Source organism: Dipodomys spectabilis, unplaced genomic scaffold (assembly GCF_019054845.1).
Source record: "Dipodomys spectabilis isolate Male_0828 unplaced genomic scaffold, ASM1905484v1 ptg000175l, whole genome shotgun sequence".
Taxonomy (NCBI): domain Eukaryota; kingdom Metazoa; phylum Chordata; class Mammalia; order Rodentia; family Heteromyidae; genus Dipodomys; species Dipodomys spectabilis.
The window spans coordinates 11229536-11250710 of record NW_024870852.1 but is presented as its reverse complement, the minus strand read 5'-3'; the positions used below and the strand labels follow the sequence as shown (position 1 = coordinate 11250710).

The window sequence follows — 21175 nt, the reverse complement described above, 5'->3', positions numbered from 1 at the left end:
ATTCCCCTGTCAGCCGCTTCCGCTCAGTGAGTCTCCAGGCCTTTGGGGGCGTCCACTATTACCCCCATTTGATAGATGAGCATGCGGCAGCCGAGGTGCTGGAGCTTTGTGGGTTTCGTCCGCTTTGGGCCGCGGTTTGCTGTTGCAGTTGGCTTTGTTGGCGGGTCTGGCGCCCCACCTCTGGTGGGTGCTCGTAGCCCTGGGTTCTGCTCCGAGCTGGCTGGCTGTCATTTGCTCCACGAGATGCGGGCAGCTGGAAGGGGCGTGGCCGGCGGGCGGGCGGAGGGGGCGGGGCCAACGATCCGGCCAATGGACACGCGCCCCGCCCCCAGCCCGAGTCCCCCCGGGTCCGGCGGAGAGAGTCCAGCGGGGTGCAGCCGGCCAGCGGACCAGCCTCGCATCCCTCGGAGCGGGCAGCGGCGCCATGGCGTGCGCGGGACTGCTCGCCGTGTGCCTGCTCCGTCCGCCCGCGCCCGAGCCCCCACGGCCCCCCACCCTCCTACCCGCACCGGTCTCCGGGCCTGGCGGACACGCGCTCTTCCAGGACGTGAGTGGGGCAGGCGGGCGGGCGGGCGAGGGGCTCTCCAGGTGTCCATCTTGGGTCCCGCGGGGCTGTCTGTCTGTCCCCGCCCCTGCCTCCGTATTTCCTGGCTCGATCTCTGTCTCTTGGCCCTGCCTCTGCCTCTGGGTCTCTGTCTCCCGCGCATCTGTCTGCCTGCGCTGCTTCTGTGTTGCGTTCCCATCCTGGCTCTGCCTGTCCTGTGTCAGCTCCGGGTCTCTGCCCCCCTCCCCTCCAGCCCCCCCTCATCCACGAGTCCTGTGCTGGAGGGGGCTGTCAACACAACCACAGCAACAGTGGCCACCATGCTCTGTGGCCAGGCGGGGCTGGCGGTGATGGGGGGGGGGGGCGGCTGGACACATCAGGTGCCCTCTCCTGGCCCCGAGCTTCCCACGGTCACCCTCTGTGGTCTGGGACACTCCATGGGCAGCAAGTGTCCCAGCAGCCCCCTCATGGGACTGTAGGAGAGGCTGGCTGGCCTCAGTCACTGCCCCCTCTGTCCTTTATCTCTGTGCTCAGCTGCCCTGGCTTCCTCCCGCCTGCGCCCCAGGTGCCCACCAAGCCCGCTCAGCTGTCTGCCCCCCCCACTGTCTCAGTGACTCAGCAGCTTGACCACTGCCATCCAGGCCAGAAGGGACCTGACCCTCATGCCCCAATAGGAGAAAACCAAGGCCTAAGGGGTTTGTCCCAGGGCACACCTGGAGTCAGGGGCACAGTAGGGTGTGGCCCTTAGTTGTCCCCATTCCCAGCCTGGTGCCCCGGTTCCTTCTCAGCCGGTATCTCCATCTACTCCACCTACGCTATACAGTACTGCTGTGTGATTCCAAGCAGTATCTGACCTTCTCTGAGTCAGGCTGGATGTTAGATCTTTTCTTTAGCCGCACTGATTCTGAGGGTGATAGCCCTCAAAGGAGCTTGGTACTCAGGAGTTGGAGCTATGAAGGCTCTCTATACAGGTTTGGCTTGGCCTATGCCTCCCTGTCACGCCTGCTGACTGCTCTTTGCTGGGCTGCTTTGGAGGACCTGGGGAGTCTCTGGTCTCTGGCAGAGGCAGAGATCTGTACAAAGAACAAGTTGCCTGTCATCTCCACCTCTGTGAAACAAAACAAAACAAAACAAAAAACCGTTGCCCTTGCCTTATACCTCTCTCCCTCCCTCTTACACATATCTGCCCACCGCCCTCACACTGAATTGGCCTCATTAAAAATCCGTAGCTCTGAAAGGGTTAAACCCCAGGTGGCTCCTCCGTGGCTAGTGGGAACAGTGAGGCACCCGTGTCAGCATCTTCAACAGACACAAGGGGATAATAAAAGTGGGAGGAGGCTGAGAGGGACTGGATGGCCACACAGCAGAGTTGGGGTTCATGTCTGGGACAGGTGCCCAGGATCTTTGAGCCGCATCTTGGCCTATCTCCCCAACTTTCCATAGGCTGGGATCGTGCCAAGGGCTGATGCATTAGATAGCTCAACACTTGGGCTCAGCTCCAGCTGTGGGAGGCAGGGGTGTAGGAGCTGGCCTGGAGCACCCCTAGGAGGCCAGCCCTGCAGGAGAAGAGAGCAAGCAGCAGGCTCCCCGTGTGTGCTTCCTGTGCTGCCTCCACCCCTCGCCCATAGCAGGAGAAGTTCCTGCGGGGCTGAGCTGGAGGCAGTGTGCAGCAGAGGACAGGCAGGCCACCTGGGGCTCTGTTGGTGGGTGGGGGGCCTGCTTCCTCCCAGCCCTCACTCTCCAGCTCCACTCATGCTCCTTTGTCCTCCAGGTTTTCCGCAGGGCAGACAAGAATGGTGAGTATGGTCTTCCTGAAGTCCCACAGTATGTGTGCTGGAGGGGAGGGGTAGGCTGATGAACATCAGAGAGGCCCTAGGGAATATTAAGGGTACACATAGTCTATTTATGGAGACAAATCTTGGGGCTGGAAACAGGAAATTAACAAAAGCATCCTTTCCCTAGAACGAGATCAAGGGAATATGGTTGGGCCAGAGGCTAGAGGTAGGGGCTTCACTTGCTGCACACAGTGTCCTGGCGCAGTAGTGGGAACATGACCTCATATGTGCCTTACCACAGCCAACTGGAATAGAATTTCACTGCATTTCACAAAGGAGGAAAGGCACAGAGAAGGGAAGCAAGTTGCCTGAGCTCACATGGCCTTGAATCGGTGGTGTTAGGCTCCCTGGGGGAGGTACTCTTCCACTGGGGAGGATGGGATAGTGGAAGAAAAGCCTGATTTTTACAGGACTTCTCACTTTCTAAAGCTGGGAGGGCTTGGAGGGCACAGTTAACTCTAGCCCTTGAGCAAGGCTAAAGCTGGACCCTGTGTACCAGGAGTCTGAGATCCTGCTCCAGGAAGAGCCCAAGGAGACCCAGCATGCAACAGGTTGCTGTTTCTAGAGGACTCAGCAGCTTGCTGTGCCCATTGGCCCGTGGAGCATCTGAGCCGAAGCAGCCACTCAACCTTGAGCTCACCTTTCTCTGGGTCCGCACGCCCTCTTGTGTTTCTTTTTCTTTTTTTTTTGCCAGTTGTGGGGCTTGAACTCATGGCCTGGGCTCTGTCCCCAATTTATTTGCTCAAAGCTAGCACTCTACCACTTTAAGCCACAGCCTCACTGTTGGCCGTTTTGTTTTGTTTTGTTTTTGGTTGGTTATGGTTATGAACTCTGGACCAGGGCACTGTCCCTCAGCTCTTCAGCTCAAGGCTAGTGCTCTACCACTTTGAGCCACAGCACCACTTCCGGTTTTCTCATGATTAATTGGAAATGAGAGTCTCACATACTTTCCTTCCCAGGCTGGCTTTGAACTGTGATTCTCAGATCTCAGCCTCCAGAGTAGCTAGGATTACAGGCATGAGCCAATGATGTCTGGTTTGTTTTTGCCTTCTTGAGACAGGGTTATGTCCTTACTCCTTGCCACTTCCCTTTAGGCCTCTTCAAATTGGTAGGGACCATTGATCATGACTAATGCCCTCAGACTAGGAAAGTGGCTTAGTGGTAGAGTGCTTGCCTACCACGCATGAAGCCCTGGGTTCCATTCCTCAGTACCACATAAACAGAAAAAGCTGGAAGTAGCACTGTGGCTCAAATGGTAGAGGGGTAGCCTTGAACAAAAGCTGCTCAGGGGTAACACCCAGGCCTTGAGTTCAATCCCCAAGACTGGCCAAAAAAAAAAAAAAAAAGACATAATACTCTGGGCTGGGACATAACTCAATTTATGCATGAGTTCCCTGGGTTCTTTTTGTTGTTGTTGTGGGGCTTGAACTCTGGGCCTGGGCACTGTCCCTCAGCTCTTCAGCTCAAGGTGAGCACTCTACTGCTTGAGCCACAGCACCACTTCCTGTTTTCTGGTTTATTGGAGATAAGAGTTTCATGGACGGGCTGGGAAGGTGGCTCAGTGGTAGAGCACTTGCCTTGCATGCCTGAGGCCCTGGGTTCGATTCCCTAGCACCACATAAGCAAAAAGAAAAAAGCCAGGGCTCGGACGTAGCTCAGTGGCAAAGCGCTTGCCTAGCAAGTGCAACGTCCTGGGTTCGATCCTCAGTACCAAAAAAGAAAAGACAAAAAAAAGAAAAAAGCCAGAAGTGGCGCTGTGGCTCAAGTGGTAGAGCGCTAGCCTTGAGCTGAAGAGCTGAGGGACAGTGCCCAGGCCCAGAGTTCAGGCCTACGACTGGACCCCAAAAAAAAAAAAAAAAAAAAAAATAGAGTCTCATGGACTTTTTTGCCCAGGCTGGCTTTGAACTGTGATCCTCAGATCTCAGCCTCCTGAGTAGCTAGGATTACAGGCATGAGCCACTGGCGCCCAGCTTTCCCTGGGTTCAATCCTCAGCACCCCACCCCACCAATAAAAGACACATGTGCTAAAAGAGGCTGTAATCCCAGCCCTTGGGAGGTAGAGGCAGGACTGAGTTCCAGGCCAGCCTAGTGCTTAGATCAAACACCTGCCCCTCCAAAGAAAGATACATGCTCTCACTTGGGCCAGGCATTTGCTTGGAGACCTTGCACACATTCAGGCTGACTCCTGGGTGCCGCATCCCACTTCTGCTCTTGGCCTCCGCTCCCTCCACCCTTGATGGGGGAGCTCAGGCCTCTGCAGCTAGCCCGCTGCTCTGGCGATTGAGAGGACTTCCTCTGCTTCCCTGAGCCTTCTCTGTGAAAGTTGTGGGTCCAGTGCATGGAGAGTCCCTCCATCCTGGGGCCAGGCTGGCTAGCATGTGGGGCAGACTCGGCCCCCACGTCCTCCCAAACCATGTTCTGACGTGTCCCATGTCCCAGGCTGTTATCCTTTTGTTTCCATTGGCAAACATTGAGTCTCATTCAATTCCATGCACGGAGTGGCTCTGTTCCCTTCAGCAGGGATCTTTGGGACTTCAGTCTTTTTGTCCCCCAACAGTCAGGGCCCCCACCGAGGTTGGAATTCCATGCTGGGTGGCTGTGAATGTTGTGTGGCTTTTTGGGGGTGGGGGAGTGGCCTAGGCAGGGAGGGGGAGGGGGCAATAGTGATGGCTGAAGGACAGCCACTGTCTTCCCATCCTCGTAGATGATGGTAAGCTGTCATTTGAGGAGTTCCAGAACTACTTTGCTGACGGGGTTCTGAGCCCTAGGGAGCTGCGGGAGCTGTTCAGCGGCATCGATGGGCATCCCGCCGAGTGAGTGTGAGAGGGGTGAGCTGAGCTGTGGGCAGGTGCCTGGCCAGGTTGTCCCAACCCCACTGGGTCCCTGCTGCCTTGGTTCTTTTTAGAGGACAGAGAGTGGGGAGCAGGGAGAAAGTGCCAGGGCCCAGTGCCAGCTTTACCCACCCACCCACCCCAGCTCCAGACTTGCTGCTACACTGCTTCCAGCTGGGGCCCCAAAATAGCCAGGCCTGAGTCACCACCTCTACTCAGCCATACTCCATTGCTGCTTCCTGCAGAAACCAGAGCAGAGGATGCCTGGGGATCACTGAGCCCCGCTTGCCCCTACCTGGGGATGCAGGGCCCAAACTCATACCCTCCCACGCATGCTTCTTCCCCCAGGCTTCCTCACTCCGCGCACACGCGTATTTCACACATGCACACAGTTATCCTTCCCCTCACCTCCCCTGTCTCTTCAGGCTAAATCCCAGACCAGCTCGGCATTCAGGGCTCCCAAGACTTAGATGTTTATGTACAATGTCCTCTCTTCCGCTGACCAGACACCCCATCCAGATTCGGTGCTAGGCTGAGTTGGGAGCGAGTGTGGGGGAGACATGGGCTTGAGTCAAGGTCTGAAAAGTTTCTTCTCTTTCCTGCAGCAACTTAGAAACAGAGAAGCTATGTGGTGAGTCAGCCCACGGTGCCCTGTGTAGGGGGGGTGGGGGGCGGTGGCGAGGGGCTGCTGCCGGTCTGGGGTTGGGGCAGGATGGACTGGGCTGCTTGGTATCTGAGGAATTCCAGGGTTGGGCAGCTGGTCCAGGTCAGGGGCCTGGGTACCCTTGAATACCTCCTCTGTCCACAGAGTACTTCTCCAAGCACCTGGGTGTCTACCGACCTGTGCTGGCTGCATTAGAGTCTCTGAACCGTGCAGTGCTCACTGCCATGGATACCACCAAGCTGGTGAGTGGAGGGGCAGAGGATAGGGGGTCCAAAATGATACATGGGGGGGGGGGAATGCATGGTGCTGTGAGACCCTTTTCTGTTGCAGAGCTAGAGGCCTGAGTTGAAATTTTGAAAAACAAAATCCTACTTAGTGGCTTATGCCCCTTTAGCCCTTCTGGGCCTGTTTCCTCATCTGTACGTCAGAGATAATCATGGAGCCTACCTCTGCGCTTTGCTGTGAAAATTAAATGAGAGTAGAGGTTGGGGTTTTTGTGTACTTTGTTTTCTTTATGGTTCCCAGCACCCAAAGCAATGCCTGGCACACAGTGGGTTTCTGCTAGGGGCCAGACATTACTGTTGAGGGCTGTGAAGCCAGGACCAGCAGCTGTGGGCTAGCATGGGGGATGGGGAATGTGCTCATATATGTCCACAGGCTATGTTGGTACATAGCCTGTCAGGGCTGGGCCTGAGGGCATATTCTAGTACTCAGGTATATGTGTGCCCACCTGTGTGGGCACCTGTGAGCAGAAGTGTTGACAGCTTGGGTCCCAGGCCTTTAATGTTGACTTAAAAAATATAGGCCTCCCCTCCTTTTGTGTGAAAGGAGCCAGGCACCCGGTGGCTCTCACACCTGTAATCCTCAGGAGGCTGAGATCTGAGGATCATTGTTCAAAGCCAGCCTGGGCAGCAAAGTCCCCATGAGACTCTTAATTAACTACTCAAGATCTGGAAGTGGTGCTGTGGCTTAAGTGGTAGAGCATTAATTTTGAGCACAAAGAGGCTCAGGAACAGGCCCTGAGTTCAAGCCCCATGACCAACAACAATAACAAAAAAGGAACCTCAGTTGGGTGTGTGGCAGCTCACACTTGTAATCTTAGCGATTTTGGAGGCTGGGATCTAGAGAATCATGATTTGAAGCTGGCCTGGGCAAAAAGTTCATGAGACCCCTTTACAGCCCATACCTGGGTTCAGTACATGTATCTGTCATCACAACTACAAGGGGAAGTGTAAAATAGGATTATGGTCTAGGTGAAGGCTCAGGAAAAAAGACAGACCCTATCTCTAAATAACCGGTGCAAAAGAGGGCTGGAGTGGTTGATGGTAGAGTACCTGCTTAGAAAGCACAAAGCCACCGGGCACTGGTGGCTCATGTCTGTAATCCTAGCTACTCTGGAGGCTGAGATCTGAGGATCCCTATTCAAAGCCACCCTGGGCAGGAAAGTCTATGAGACTCATCTCCAATTAACCACCAGAAAACTGGAAGGGGCACTGTGGCTCAAGTGGTAGAGTGCTCACCTTGAGCTGAAGAGCTGAGTGACAGTGCCCAGGCCCAGAGTTCAAGCCCCAAGACCACCACCACCACCGCCAACAACAAAAAAGGCACAAAGCCCTGACTTCAACACCAGTATCATCAAAACAACAACAAAAAGGAACTTTCATATCCCTTTGTCCCATAGCTCTTAAAAGCAGGAGTGTGGTGGAGAGGGAGGGATGAGCCTGGGATTGTGCCTTAATCAACTGCGTTAGGCTAGAGATCCAGCCCAGGGCCTTGCATATATTACCCAAGAAAAGAACTCTACCGCTGGAGCGGAATCCATCCCGACCCCACTTTTTTTGGAAAGAGAACCTGAGACCCTCAGTGAAAGATCACTTGAGCACATAACCAGAAACCCAGCTTCCTCTGGTTGCTTTCACGTAGATTTAGTAGTTTTTCAAAGCATTGTCCCTTGGGCCTGATGAGCAGGCTGGATTACTGGTCTTTGAACTGGCACTGGTTTGAAGGATTCAAATGCAGGTCAAAACGAGGGCCCATCTTCCTGGCCCAGAAAGGGATGGGTGCGGCCCACCCCCACTGCATGAGCCTGCTAGCTGCCAACCCTTGAGACTTTATCTGGTACAGGATGTCTGGATGGCCTGCAGCCTCTGTTCCTGCAGGCCCCTGGCGCCACCATCGCCTTAGTCCAACACGATTCAATCGAATACTTCGTGCACCAGCCTGGAGCCGCACTCCTGGTACATGGCCCGGGTCATCCAGCCTTGTTGGAAGGAGTGCAAGGAGGCCACCATGGAGCCTCCGGTCCACACGGCTGTGCCACGCCCAGGCTTGGCCACCAGTTGGGGCTGCAGAGTCGGGTAACCATGCCGCCGGCACTGGGCCTCCAACTCTTGATGCAGGCGTTCAGGGAAGCCAGGAAAAAGCGTGGAACCACCAGCCAGCACCACGGTGTTGGCCAACCGTTTCCGCATGGTTGATGGCATCTTCTGGAGGGCCTGGAAGGCCAGGGTGTCCAGCCCCGGCTCGGCTTGGCCTAGCAGAGCGGGCTGGAAGATGGGTTCGGGGCAGCGGAAGCGCTCGTGGCTGAGGTGCACGGAGCACCCACTGCCCACGGAGAAACAGACGGGGTGGTGGCGCTCCGGGTGCTGCAGGTCGCCCTCGAAGTCCTGCGACACGTAGCAGCAGCGCTTCTTGAGCTGGGTAATGACCTTGCGGGACAGCGCCTGCAGCTGGAGGTCCGGGCACGCCTCCACCAGCAGTTCCCGCAAATAGCGCGACAGGGTGCTGCCACCCACGTCCAGCCGGAAGGTGGCCTTGTGCCACGAGTGGCCCGAGTAGATGGGCGTGGCGTGGCACACGCCCGCGCCCGCCTCCACCGCCAGCCCGCTGAGCGCGCCCGTGGAGCAGAGCGCCAGCAGCGAGGTGTTGGCCATGAGGCACGCGGGCACCGCCAGGGCCTCGAACAGCAGCTCGGCCGTCTTCTCCCGGCCTTTGGGCGGCGCCGTCGGGGAGTCGCTCACCAGCACGGGCCACTGCTCTGGGGAGAGGCGCAGGCCGCCCACCAGCAGGCGCTCCCACAGCCCCTCCAGCGCCTCCCAGTCCGTCACCACGCCGTGCTTGATGGGGTGCGCCCGCGCCACCCCGCTCGCCAGCTCGCAGCCCGGCTCGCCCCGCACGCCCGGCTGCGCCGTGCGGTCCCAGATGGACACCAGGCTCGAGCTCTTCAGCACTACGCGTGGATGGTGCTCGCCCGCGAAGCCCGCCTTGGTGAAGCCCGAGCCCTGGTCCACGACCACCGCCACGTGGCCCACGGAGAGCGGACCGCGGACCTGGCAGCCGCGGCTGTGTTTCCGGTGCCTTGGCTTGGGCGCCCCTGAGCCTCGGTCTCTCCTGTGGGTTTTGTAACCCACCAGGCTGAATCTAGGCTCCGCCTCCTGCCGCTGAGGCTCCGCCTCTTGGGACCAAAGTGGCTCCATGTGTGCCCGCGACTCCGCCCCGGGCCTGCGGCCCCGCCCCCGGGCCTGCGCCTGACTTCGTTCTCCCCAGCTCTGGCTCCAGGCCCCGCCCTCTCAGGGCTCACCGCTGCCGTGTGGCTCCGCCCCCGTCCCCCTTCAGCAAGAAGTGGGTGCCAAATCCCAGATCCTGCGAAGCCGTCCGGAGGAGCGGAGCTGTGGGGCCTTTGGGTAAGGCCATCTGGACCTATATCCGTCTTTGGGGGACCCAAGAGTCTGGCCCTGTCTACAGGCAGTCTCCTGGGCTGGGCAGAAGAGGTTCCTGGATGTGAATGGAGCAGAGAGGATGGTCAGAGAAGGGACAGAAGAACGTGGATTGAACCCATTGTGACCTCAGCACTGGCTGAGCTGCCGCAGCCCTTCCCCCCTCCCCAAGCTTCCTGGACCTTCATCCTCCTTCTTTGCACAGTGCCGATGGCAGCGACTTCGGCACCCATACTTTGGCCTTAGCCGTCTAGCACCACCAGTTCTTGCCCCAAACACAGGGAGAAACTGATTGATAGACTCTGGCCAAGTGTGTGACATTTCCGATCTAATAACAGAGAAGCTCTTTAGACCCAGGGGGCCTGCCCAAATGTGTGCTTCCATTCTGAAGCCCGCTGTGAAACCCTGAGCAAGGCTGCACCCTAAGGCCCTGCACTGTTTCTTCTTCTAAAAGGTAGTAAGAATTCTCACACATAAAAAGGCCACTTCCGGTCCCTGTGGATATTCTAGAACCATTTGGGTTACAAGTAGAAGACGTGCTTCAATGACCTTAAGCCACAACAAGGACCTACTTACAAGGATCTTGTCTTATGGATCACAAGGGCAAGCATGAAATCAAGTCTCAGGAACAGGGTCTGACTGTAGGGTTTAGGACACCGGGCTGTGCACAGTTCTTGTATCGTCGTTTTATTCTGAAGACTGGTGTTAGCTAGGATGTGTTCATGTAGAAAACATGGTCTCTGAAGTTAAGTTCTACAGAAGAAACTGATAGGGACAGCTCCCGCCAGGGAGCATGGTTCCCCATCTCTATGTGGGTGGTGGAGCTGTCAGCTTTCACAAGAGACAGGTATGGTGCTGTAGGTCATGTTCACCAGCAGGAAGCAGGCTGGCACACCTTCAGCAGAAGCTAGACTATGATTTTAGGCAGAAGACCTTCATCCTTCTACATCTGCAGTGTTCTGAGGTTGGTCACCAGTGTGTGGCTAGAAAGCAGACTGCATTTTTTTTTTGGTGTTTTTTTTGTTTTGGATATTTTCCTTCTCCATATATTTCTTCTTCTTCTTCTTCTCTCTCTCTCTCTCTCTCTCTCTCTCTCTCTCAGTCATGGGGCTTGAACTCAGAGTCTGGGCTCTGTGCCTGAACTTCTTCACTCAAGGCTAGCATCCTAGCACCTGGAGCCACAGTACCACTTAAGGTTTTGTAGTGGTTAATTGGAGATGAGTCTGACAGACTTTCCTGCCCTGGCTGGCTTTGAATCATGATCCTCAGATCTCAACCTCCTAGGTAGCTAGGATTACAGACATGAGTCACTAGCACCTGGCTCTCTTACATTTTTCTTTTTTCTTTTTTTTTGTCGTTGGTTATGGGGCTTGAGCTCTGGGCCTGGGCACTGTCCCTCAGCACTTCAGCTCAAGGTGAGCGCTCTACCACTTGAGCCACAGCTCCACTTCTGGTTTTCCAGTGGTTTATTGGAGATAAGAGTCTCACAGGTTTGAACCGAGATCCTCAGATCTCAGCCTCATGAGTAGGTAGGATTACAGGCGTGAGCCACTGGCACCTGGCTATTTATTTATTTTTTGCTGGCCATGGGACCTGAACTCTGGGCCTGGGTGCTGTCCCTCAGCTCTTCAGCTCAAGGCTAGCACTCTACCACTGGAACCACAGCACCACTTCCAGCTTTTTCTGCTTATGTGGTGCTGAGGAATTGAACTCAGGGCCTCATGCATATGAGGCAAGCACTCTACCACTGAGCCACCTTCCCAGCCCCTCTTTGTATTTTTCTACACTTTTTTTTCCCCTTCCTTTCAGCATACAGGGCCCTGTACGTGCAAGCTAGGAATCATGCTACTACTGACCTACATCCTCAACCCACTGATTTGGGCATTATCTGGTTCTTCCAGACTCTTGGTGTCTTGAACAAAGATCTGGGTGAAACACAGGAGTTATTTGAAGCCAAAAGATTCAGTAAAGTAAGAGTAAGGTGAAAGTACTCTTGGAATTTGGGAGAGGGCCTACACTTGAACAGAAAGTGCCAAGGAATGGGGTGGTGGTGTCTGGGATGATTTGGGGCTGGTTTGGGTTGAGGGTTGGATGGCACCTCCTACAGGAGGAGCCCTCCCCTGATGGACAGTTTTCAATGGTGGATTGTGATTACATAACAATTTTTCTACTGTACATGCCCACGTGTTCTGTTATATTAGTATGCAGAGCATAACGATGAAGCCTTAATTAGGGATTTTCCCCTCCAAAAGATTACTTAAGGTTCACCAAGCACAGTGCTGTGCATGTACCTTTTAAGGGGGCTTTCCATTCTGGGCAGATGATCATCAGGATGTTTAGACAGCACAATCACCCTCCTAAGAAGAGGGTCAATTGGATCTATGGTTGGACCTTCAGCAATAGGGGTGTTCCTGGGTTTGGCTTTAGGAAATAAGTCTTTGCCTCCATCATTCTGACCATACTTTCCTGTATCAGCTCTATGTTGTGCAGGCTGGCTGGTGATCCTCCTCCTGCCCTCAACCTCTTTTTTTTTTTATTTTAAATTTTTTGTCAGTCATGGGGCTTGAACTCTGGGCCTGGGTGCTGTCCCTTAGCTCGTTAGCTCAAGGCAAACACTCTACCCCTTGAGCCACAGCACCATTTCCAGTTTTCTGGTGGTTAATTGGAGATAAGAGTCTCATGGACTCATGAACTTTCCTGCTCCGGCTGGCTTTGAACCGGGATCCTCAGATCTCAGCCTCCTGAGTAGCTAGGATTACAGGCCTGAACAACCGGCACCCAGCTGTCCTGACCTCTTAAGTGCTGGGATTATAGAGATGTGCCACAGTGCCCAGCTAAGGCAACATGTTGGGCAAGGCTTGAGTCAGGGTGGCTCTAGGGTTTTTGGAACTTGGTCTGGGACTCAGAGAGTGAGTAGCAGCAGCTGGCTCCTACCAGAGCATGCTGGGCCTCCCTGAGCAATGTCTAGAGTGAGCCTCATACTGGGGGCCACAAGTGCCAATGTAGTGGGGGTAGGGGTGAGAGGAGCTGGGCCTGCACCCCTAATTACAGGTTTGGGCTTTTCTCAGAGGGCGATGGAGAATGGTGAGAGTCATGAGCAGGAGACACACCTGCCCTAGACAGGATTAGTTTGGAAGAAGCCTTTGGCTAAATGGAGAAAGGGAATGGGTAGATTGGGATACCTCATCAAGTGCTTACTCTGAGAGGCTCCCACATCCTTGGGAGTTAACAAGCACAGTAGGGTAGGAGTGAGGGCCCAGAGGCCAGGGACCCCCAGTTCCATTTCTTCGGCCGAATTTGAGGCTCAGACTCACCCCAGCCCACAGTGGGGCCCTCCATCTAAGGGATTTCTCCTTTCACCCTAGTTGTTTTGGTGCTGAACTGGGGCTTGAACTCTGGGTCTGGGTACTGTCCTTCAGCTCTTCAGCTCAAGGCCTGCACTCTACCACTTGAGCCACAGCATCACTTCCAGTTTTCTGGTGGTTTATTGGAGATAAGAGTCTCATGGACTTTCCTGCCCAGGCTGGCTTTGAACTGAGATCCTCAGATCTCAGCCTCCTGAGTAGCTAGGATTACAGGTGTGAGCCACAGATGCCTGGCCCTTAACTTGCTTTGCTCAAGGCTTGGCACACTACCACTGGAGCCATGCCATGGCTCCACTTCTGACTTTTTGTTGGTTAATTGGAGAGAAGCTTCTCACTGACTTTCCTGCCTGGGCTGGCTTTGAAACCTCCATTCTCCTAGCTCAGCCTCCTATGAGTACTAGGGTGACAGTGTCCAGCTTGCCAAAGGGAGTTCTGAATGTTGGTCACTCTTGAGGATGGCAGTCCTCTGCTGGAAACAAGTTTTTCCTCCTAGCATGGCCCAGCCCGTGTGGGTCCTAAGTCCATCTCCTTTGTGCCTACAGATCTGACAGAATCTGAACTGGGTCTGGGGTGCTGTGGGATGGGGGAAGACGTGAATCGGGCCGGGGTGTTGGGGGGGGGGAGGGGACTGGGTAGATGGGAGCCGGGCCTGCGGTGTTGGGGGTGGGGGAACTGCGTAGATGTGAGCTGGGTCTGGGGTGCTGGAGGACCGGTCCTGGGGTGTGTGTGGGGGACTGGGTAGATGTGGACCGGTCTTGGGGTGTCGGGGGTGGGGGAACTGGGTAGATGCGAGCCGGGCCTGGGGTGTCGGAACTGGGTAGATGTGAGCGGGGCCTGGGGTGTGTGTGTGGGGGGGGGAACTGGGTAGATGCGAGCCGGGCCTGGGGTGTCGGAACTGGGTAGATGCGAGCCGGGCCTGGGGTGTCGGGGGGTGGGGAACTGGGTAGATGGGAGCCGGGCTGGGTGCTGGAGGACCGGATCTGGGGTGGGGGGGAGGTACCGTCCGCAGGCCGCGGCGGTGGCCCTGCTTGTGATATATTATACTGCGCCTCCCCGCCCGCGACCCCCGACCTTCGGCTGCGCCCCCCGGGCGCCCGCGACGCCCCGCGGGGAACTGGGGAGGCCGGCGGGCTTGCTATGCACTCTTTATTGGGCCGAGTCCTGGGACTGCGGGCCGCGCCGGGCCTTCAGGGCCGAGGGCGAGGGCAGCGGCGCCGCTTGCGGGGCTGCTCTTCGCGGGGGTCGCCCTCGCGGTCCGCCTCGCTCTCGGTCAGCAGGCGCGCGTACAGCCGCTGCCAGTCCTGCACCGCCTTGGCGCCGGAGCCGGGCGCGGAGCCCGAGCCGGAGCCCGGGCCGGACCCCGCTCCGGGCGCGCCCGCCGCGCGGCGCCCCTCCTCCTGCAGCCGGGCGTCCAGCAGCAGCAGCAGCACCAGGATCTTCTTCATCTCGCGCGCGCGCGCGCACTCGCGCCGCTCGCCGCCGTCGCCCGCGCCTCGCAGCATGGGCGCCGTCAACCGGGAGCCCTCGGGGGTGCGGGGCGCGTCCTCACCCGGCCGCCCGGGCCGCGCGCATGCGCCCGCCGCCGCTGCCGCCGCCGCCGCCGCCGCCGCCGCCTCGGCCAGCTGCTGCCGCTTGTCCAGGGGGAAAAGTAGCACGATCTTGGTCTGGGAGTGGGGCGTCGGGAACAGCGCGCCTGGGGCCGGGCGCGCGACCGAGGCCGCCCGACGCCCCACCCAGACCCGCAGCCTCCCGGGGCCTCCCAGGCTCAGCCCCTCTGTTCCCTGGACCCCACTCATCTCTCCCCCACATCAGGCCCCAAGAAAGCCCATCTTTCCCTGCCGGAGGCCAGCGGCCTCACCTGGGGCTCGCCCTCCCCGCCAGGCTGGCCTGATCCATCCCGCGAGGGGATGATCCCTGCCTGCCCTCCCGGCTTCATGCCCGGGCTCTCGCCCACCCGGGCTCCGCCCAGAGCCTCTCCCCATTGGAAGAGAGGCAGACTGTTTTGAGGCTGAAGGCTGGAGAGCTGCTTGGGAAATGAATTCCTTCCCAGCAGAACCTTCGAGGGCTATGTTCCTATGCCTGGCCTCCGCCCACTGGTCCAGGGTAAGGAGGACCCCCTCGTGGACCCCCTTTTTAGAGCCCATACCCACCGGCCTCCTACCCGAGAGGGATCCCTTAACCTTTCTTATGCCCACAGGCCTGCACTCTAAGCACCCTTCCCGTCCCCCATGCCCAGGGACCCTTGCCAGCCGGCCCCCACCTGTCCCCCACTTGCCCTCACTCACACTTGGCTTCTTCCTCTTGAGGTGGCTGAAGAATTGCTGTTTACTGCGGCCCTTGTCCATGTCAGGCGGCTTCTCCTTGCCGGCCTGCTGCGGTGCCTTGGTCCTCTTGTGGGAACTGCTGTTTCCCATGGTGGGGGCTGGTCACCAGTGGGGGCCACAGCCCATGCTGCCTCTCCCCTGCCCTCTAGCCAAGGGGCCTGACTCAGCCCTGCCCCACCTGTGGAGGTTGTATTGTGACCTCATGGGTCAGACTCAGCAGCTCTAGGCTCAGAGCTCTTCTTCCCAGCACCCCCAGAGGATTCAGTTCTACATGATGCCAGACTTTTCCTGGCCTTAGTTTCCCAGCTGTGAAATCAGGCCCAGTGATCATAATGAAGCTGGGTTTATGAGGTGCTTTCTGGTGAGGAGGGAGGGGTAGCTTGGGTTTGAATTCTGGTCCTGACACTTGAATTCAGGGTACTATTCCTTTTTTTGCTCAAGGATGATGCTTTGCCACCTGAGCCATGGCTCCACTTCTGGTGTTTTGGTGGTTTATTGGAGATCAGACTCTCACAGACTGTCCTGCTCAGGCTGGCTCCTCCAATCTCAGACTCCAAGTAGGGTCATAGGCATGAGCTACTGGCACCTGGTTAGACTCCAGGTTTGACGGTTCTGGGATGAAGAACTTATGTACAAGCACTGGACAGACTCCTAGGTAGCGGCCCCTGGACTGCTCAGTGTTATCATTCCTGTTTTATAGATGAAGAAACTTGTTGGGGAATCAGAATCCCAAGATATGCATCATAGGTCCTGTACATGGTCTGCTTCCCTATCTCTGCCCACCTGGGAAAGGGTATGGAGGGGATGTGTAGGGCACTGTGGTATGTATGTATACACACACACTGTGGACAGTGACCTGGTTGTCTTATATCTGTACTTCCTAGCAACAACCCACAGTAAATGTTAGTTGAGTACATGGATGGATGGATGCATGCATGATTGGATGGATGGTTGGATGAGTGAATGGATGATGGGTGGATGGATGATGGATGAATGAGTGAATGGATGGATGGGTAGATGGGTGAATGGCTGGCTGGCTGGATGGTTGGATGACTGGGTGGATGGGTGAATGGATAGCTAGATGAGTGGGTGGGTGGGTGGATGGATGGGTGAGAGTGTGGATGGACAGGTGAGTGAGTGAGTAGAAAGAATGAATGGAAGGATGGACAGGTAGATGGATGGAATGGGATGGATGGGTGAGTGGATGCATATGTAGATGTGGCTTGTTGCCATATCATATATCATCTTGCCTTGGGTCAGAATGGCCCTTGGATGGCCTGGGACCTCCACACTAGCCCACCCCTCCTTGCCATGCCTGGCTGCCATGGATTTGAGGTCCAGACAAGCCGAGCGTCCTAGTGGGCACATGATTCTGAGTAGGTCGCATCTTCTGGGAATAGAGGTGAGGTCTAGAGCAGGGGCTTAGGCCTCCATGCTTCTGCTGTGCCACATGCGTTTGCTCTGTTCTTTATACGTCTCGTGTTGTTCTGATAGGCACAGGGGAGCCCACCGGATGGGTGGCTCTCTGAAATGGGTGTTCAGGGTCAGGAGATGCTGACCCTGCCTCCTCTGTCCCCAGGAATATGAGCAAGCCTCCAAAGTGGACCAGTTTGTCACTCGCTTCCTGCTTCGGGAGACAGTGAGCCAGCTACAGGCCCTGCAGAGCTCGCTGGAGGGGGCGTCGGACACTCTGGAGGCCCAGGCTCGTGGCCTGCGGTATGTGAGGGCCCTGCCAGCCTGCAGGGCCAGTGTGCAATGCCCTTTGTCCTTGCATGCCCTTCATGACATCACTTTCTGCATCCTCGCATCCTAGAGGCCACTTTCTTGGGCAGGGCAGTCATGTGGGATAGCTGGCTTTGGGGCTGGGCCTGAAAGCTCCAAGAGGCCTATTTGTCTCACCTGGGCCTGGTCCTGTGCTAGGACCTCTGTCTTTGGTCCTGTGGGTCTGGGAGCAGCAGGCTGACCCTCCACCTCCTCTAGGTTGGATGAAGAGAATGTGGAAGTTCAGAGCAGGCCCCATGGGGGCCGGCGGACAGGACGCAGGTCCCTGAGGAGCGTCATTAGGTCACCAACCTGGTCTCCTGGCTGCTCTGACATAGGTGTGCCTGTGGCAGGGTGGGGGCCTGGCTTCACAGGGTCCAGGACAGGTATGGAACACCCCCCCCCCCCATTCCCTTAGGCCTGTTCTATTGCTCCCAGTTCATCCTGAGAGGCTGCTCAGCTTCGGAGGTCATTGGCTGATGGCCTCTGGGCCTCCCACCCCAGGACAGAGCTCAGAGGCTGAGTTGCAGTGGCGGCTGCAGGTCAACCGTCTCCAGGAGCTCATAGATCAGCTTGAGTGCAAGGTGAGGGGCTGGTGGCCCATGGCTCTTGGGGCAGGCCCTGCCTGGCATCCACCCCTGCCGGGTAATGCTGGGAGCTGGGCCCCCTACTCTGTGTCCCTCCCAGGCTCCCCGGCTGGAACCCCTGCACGAAGAGGACCTCACCAAGGGCCCTGACTCGGTGAGCCCGGGGAGCAGCAGGTCTCTAGCTGTCAGGTCAGAATGAGGGATTCCTGTGACCAGCTGTCCCTTTGTCCTGGCAGGCAGGGTCTGGGTTCTGGTGCTTGCTCTGTGACCCTGTGGAAGTCCCCTCTCAGGGCACCTAGTTCCTGTATTGGTATTTCCAACAGCCAGGTCTGGTGCAGGGGATGCAGACTGGATTAGAGCAGCAGGGAGTGGTGGTAGCTGTGGAAGAGAGGGGCGCTGGCTGCATTTAGGCAGTGACCTTGCAGATGGAGTCTGCTTGTTAGTGGCAAAGCCCCTACCTCAGACCCAGCCCAAATCAGGAAGGACAGAGTCCTTGCCCTGCCTGGCCCGCCCCATGACTGGCAGCTCTCTTGGCAGCACATCCTTGTGGCCCAGAGACAGGTGCAGGTGGCCGAGGAGGCCCTACAGGACTTCCGCCGGGCCCTGTGCTGCTACGTGGACGTCACAGGGGCCCAGAGCCAGTGTCTGCAGTGAGTTTGATAGGCTATGCTTGCCATGGGGAGGTGGACGCCCGAGGGGAGGGGGCAGGGCTCCCATGGGATCCCAGCAGCTGGGCAGCCATGGTCCCAGCAGTGGTCTGGCCGTGTCTTTGGCCCTGCAGTGTGTCTGCCCAGAAGATGGTAGAGCACGGCTCCTTCACCTTGTATGAGCTCTGGCAGGATGAGGCCTCCTGGAGAAGGTGAGTCAGTGTAACAGCCAGCTGTGTGTCAGGCCCAGGGCCATGTGTTACCTGTCCTATCTGGGTGCCAGTGTCCTCCTTTGCAAAGCAGGAGTGATGACAGTCCAGCCCCCTCCCTCCCCTCCGGGCTGCATGAGCTGTGCGAAGTGAGCGCAGGCACACAGCAGGCATTCAGCAAGTGAGTGCCAGTGCCTTCGTTCAATCCTCACAGCGCCCTGGTCAAGTGGACCCCGTCCACGTCCCTCATTTCACAGAGGGCGACATGGAGGCTAGACCTGGGATCTGAAGCCAGGCCACAGGCCTGGGGTGGGATGGGAGACCGTGATCTCAGAGCCCATGGCTGCAGCCTTGACCCCGCCGCGGCCTCCCCAGGCACCAGCAGTCGCCCTGCAGCAAGGCCTTCCAGCGCATGCTCATCGACCACCTGCGGGCCCCCGACACCCTCACCACCATGTTCTTCCCAGGTATGCTGGGGACCCCACTCCTCCCGACAGCCCTGGCACCCGGGAGGGACAGGAGACCCCTGTGGCTCTTGACACCCCCCCCAACCTCTGACCCACAGCCTCCTGGTGGATTATGAATAATGACTGAGCCTGACCTGCTTAAACCAAGGACCCTGAGGCCCTGCCTGTCTCCTTCTAGAGCCTTCTGCACGGGGTCAACTCGGCATTGAGACCAAGGACCTTGTCTCCCTCCATACCCGGGGCCAGGCCAGAGCCAGTGGAGGGGAGAGCCAGCCCAGGGGTCAGGAAGCGGGCACTTGCTTTCTGTTAGTGTATTTATCCATGTATTTTTATTGTTTGTAGCTTCCGAGGTACCTGGACTTGCACTTGACTCAAGAGGCCTGGATCTGGGCCCGTCTGCCCTTGCCTTGCTGTGTGCCGCAGGCAGGTCCCTTTCTTCTCTGGCAGCCTAGTAGAGCCCTGGTTTCTTCTTGCTGTCTCGGGGGGCCAGGCTGCTCCCCAACCAGTGAGAGAATCAAGGCTGATGCTCAGGGACTTCCCCCTCCCCCAACCCCTTGAACCTCAACCCTTGAGACCGGACCAGATCTATCTACAATGTGGGGTAAGGACCTGGGTGTCCCCATCACTCTACCAAGCTGGTTCTAGACTCTTCCAGCAACCATGGCTGCACCAGAGACCTCTGGAGAATCCTGGGTTGATTTGCATGTCATTTGCATACCATTTGCACGCACACACCCCACTCATTCTCCAAGCACTGTGGGAAGCCCTAAGTTGACCTTGAAAAGTAGCAATAATTTGGGCCTAGAGTTGCCTGCTGCCCCTCAGAGCCCTGGAACCCCAGCCCCAGAGCCCAGCACGGAGGCAATAAAAGGCATTGGTCATCTCGGTGGCGCCTCATCATTCTCCCTGCACCCCTGGCCTCCCTAACTGGAAATGCAGTATGGAAAGAGTCAGTCTGTCTGAGGCTCCCCACATTGCAGGGAGGAGACATCAGCTGAGCTGAGGCAGTTTCCTCAGTCCGGGGCTCAGAATCCCAGGGACCCTGTGCCAGGGTCGCAACATGACCCAGACTGCAGGTGGTGGGGACTCCAGCCTCACCAACACACTCTCGGGGGTGCAGAGAGCTTGGCTGGATTCCTATGGAGAAACCCCTCCCTGTACAGAAGCTGCCCCATGAGGATGGGCCTGAACGCCACTGCTGCTTGACGTGGAGTGGAGCAGATGCAGGATGGCGGCTGGGTCACCTCCACCAGCCCTGGCCAGGGGATCAACAGGGAACTGCAGAGGACACGTCTGACCTGCGGAGGGAGAGGGGAGGAGAGAGTGTGGGAGGCCGGAGGGGAGCTGCAGACCAGGCTCAGAAAGGAAGGTCAGAGGGTCAGAGGAGGAGGTGCGCAGGGGCGGCGCCCTGCAGAAGTGCTGACAGAAGACTGGAGGCCCAGTACAGGAGGACCCAGGAGTCAGGATGGAGGCTCTCCAATGTCAGAGCAGACTCACAAGCCTATCTTCATCTCTGTCTTGCCAACCACGTTGTAACACACACACATACTATACATACTACACACTATACATACACCACACTACACACACCACACATTGCCACGCATTGCATACCACACACTACACACACCACATAGCACATACATACATTGTGCATTACATATACTACACACCACACACCACACACTATACACCAGACACTATACACCACACACTACATATTACACACCACACATTGCATACCACACACACTACACACCATACTGAATACCACATACTATATATACCACACAGCACATAGATTGTGCATCACATATACTACACACCACACACTATACACCACACACCACACACTACATATACTACACACACTACACATTACATAGCACACTTTGCATACCACACACCATACTTTACACCATACTGCATACCACATACTACACATACCACATAGCACACACGTACATTGTGCATCACATATACTATACACCACACACCACACACTACACACCACACACATTGCACATCACATACACCACACACACACTATACACCACACTACATACCACACATTACACATCACACACACCACAAACTATTCATGCATACACTGTGCCTCACATATACTACATAGCACACACACTGTACACTACAACTGCACACACACCACACCACACACAGAGCTCCGGAAGCCTAATACAGCAACCACTTCTCATATTACACAT

At 56.7% G+C, this 21175-nt stretch overlaps 3 protein-coding genes across 5 annotated transcripts; 1 reads left to right on the top strand and 2 right to left on the bottom strand.

Annotated features, from left to right (window-relative positions):
* Nucleotides 1-357: 357 nt before the first annotated feature.
* On the top strand, nt 358-19834 carry Necab3 (N-terminal EF-hand calcium binding protein 3). 3 transcript variants are annotated; one of them, XM_042694523.1, is made up of 13 exons: nt 358-547; nt 2316-2340; nt 5084-5192; nt 5816-5841; nt 6019-6116; nt 16859-16995; nt 17260-17378; nt 17479-17624; nt 17728-17781; nt 18165-18277; nt 18409-18486; nt 18859-18950; nt 19049-19834. In XM_042694523.1, the coding sequence occupies exons 1-13, from the start codon at nt 425-427 to the stop codon at nt 19075-19077; spliced, it is 1149 nt and encodes a 382-aa protein (XP_042550457.1). In that variant the 5' UTR covers nt 358-424; the 3' UTR covers nt 19078-19834. The 3 variants fall into 3 exon arrangements, with proteins under 3 accessions (XP_042550457.1, XP_042550458.1, XP_042550459.1); XM_042694524.1 differs by having other exon boundaries at nt 17260-17426; nt 17545-17624; XM_042694525.1 differs by lacking the exons at nt 17728-17781; nt 19049-19834 and having other exon boundaries at nt 18185-18277.
* Actl10 (actin like 10) lies at nt 7918-9350 on the bottom strand. The gene has a single exon (XM_042694336.1). It carries the CDS (start codon nt 9348-9350, stop codon nt 8070-8072), a length of 1281 nt encoding a protein of 426 aa, XP_042550270.1. The 3' UTR covers nt 7918-8069.
* CUNH20orf144 (chromosome unknown C20orf144 homolog) lies at nt 14143-15639 on the bottom strand. The gene is made up of 3 exons (XM_042694526.1): nt 15237-15639; nt 14874-14929; nt 14143-14619 (listed from the first exon to the last, which is right to left on the bottom strand). Exons 1-3 carry the CDS (start codon nt 15367-15369, stop codon nt 14143-14145), a joined length of 666 nt encoding a protein of 221 aa, XP_042550460.1. The 5' UTR covers nt 15370-15639.
* Nucleotides 19835-21175: the final 1341 nt, after the last annotated feature.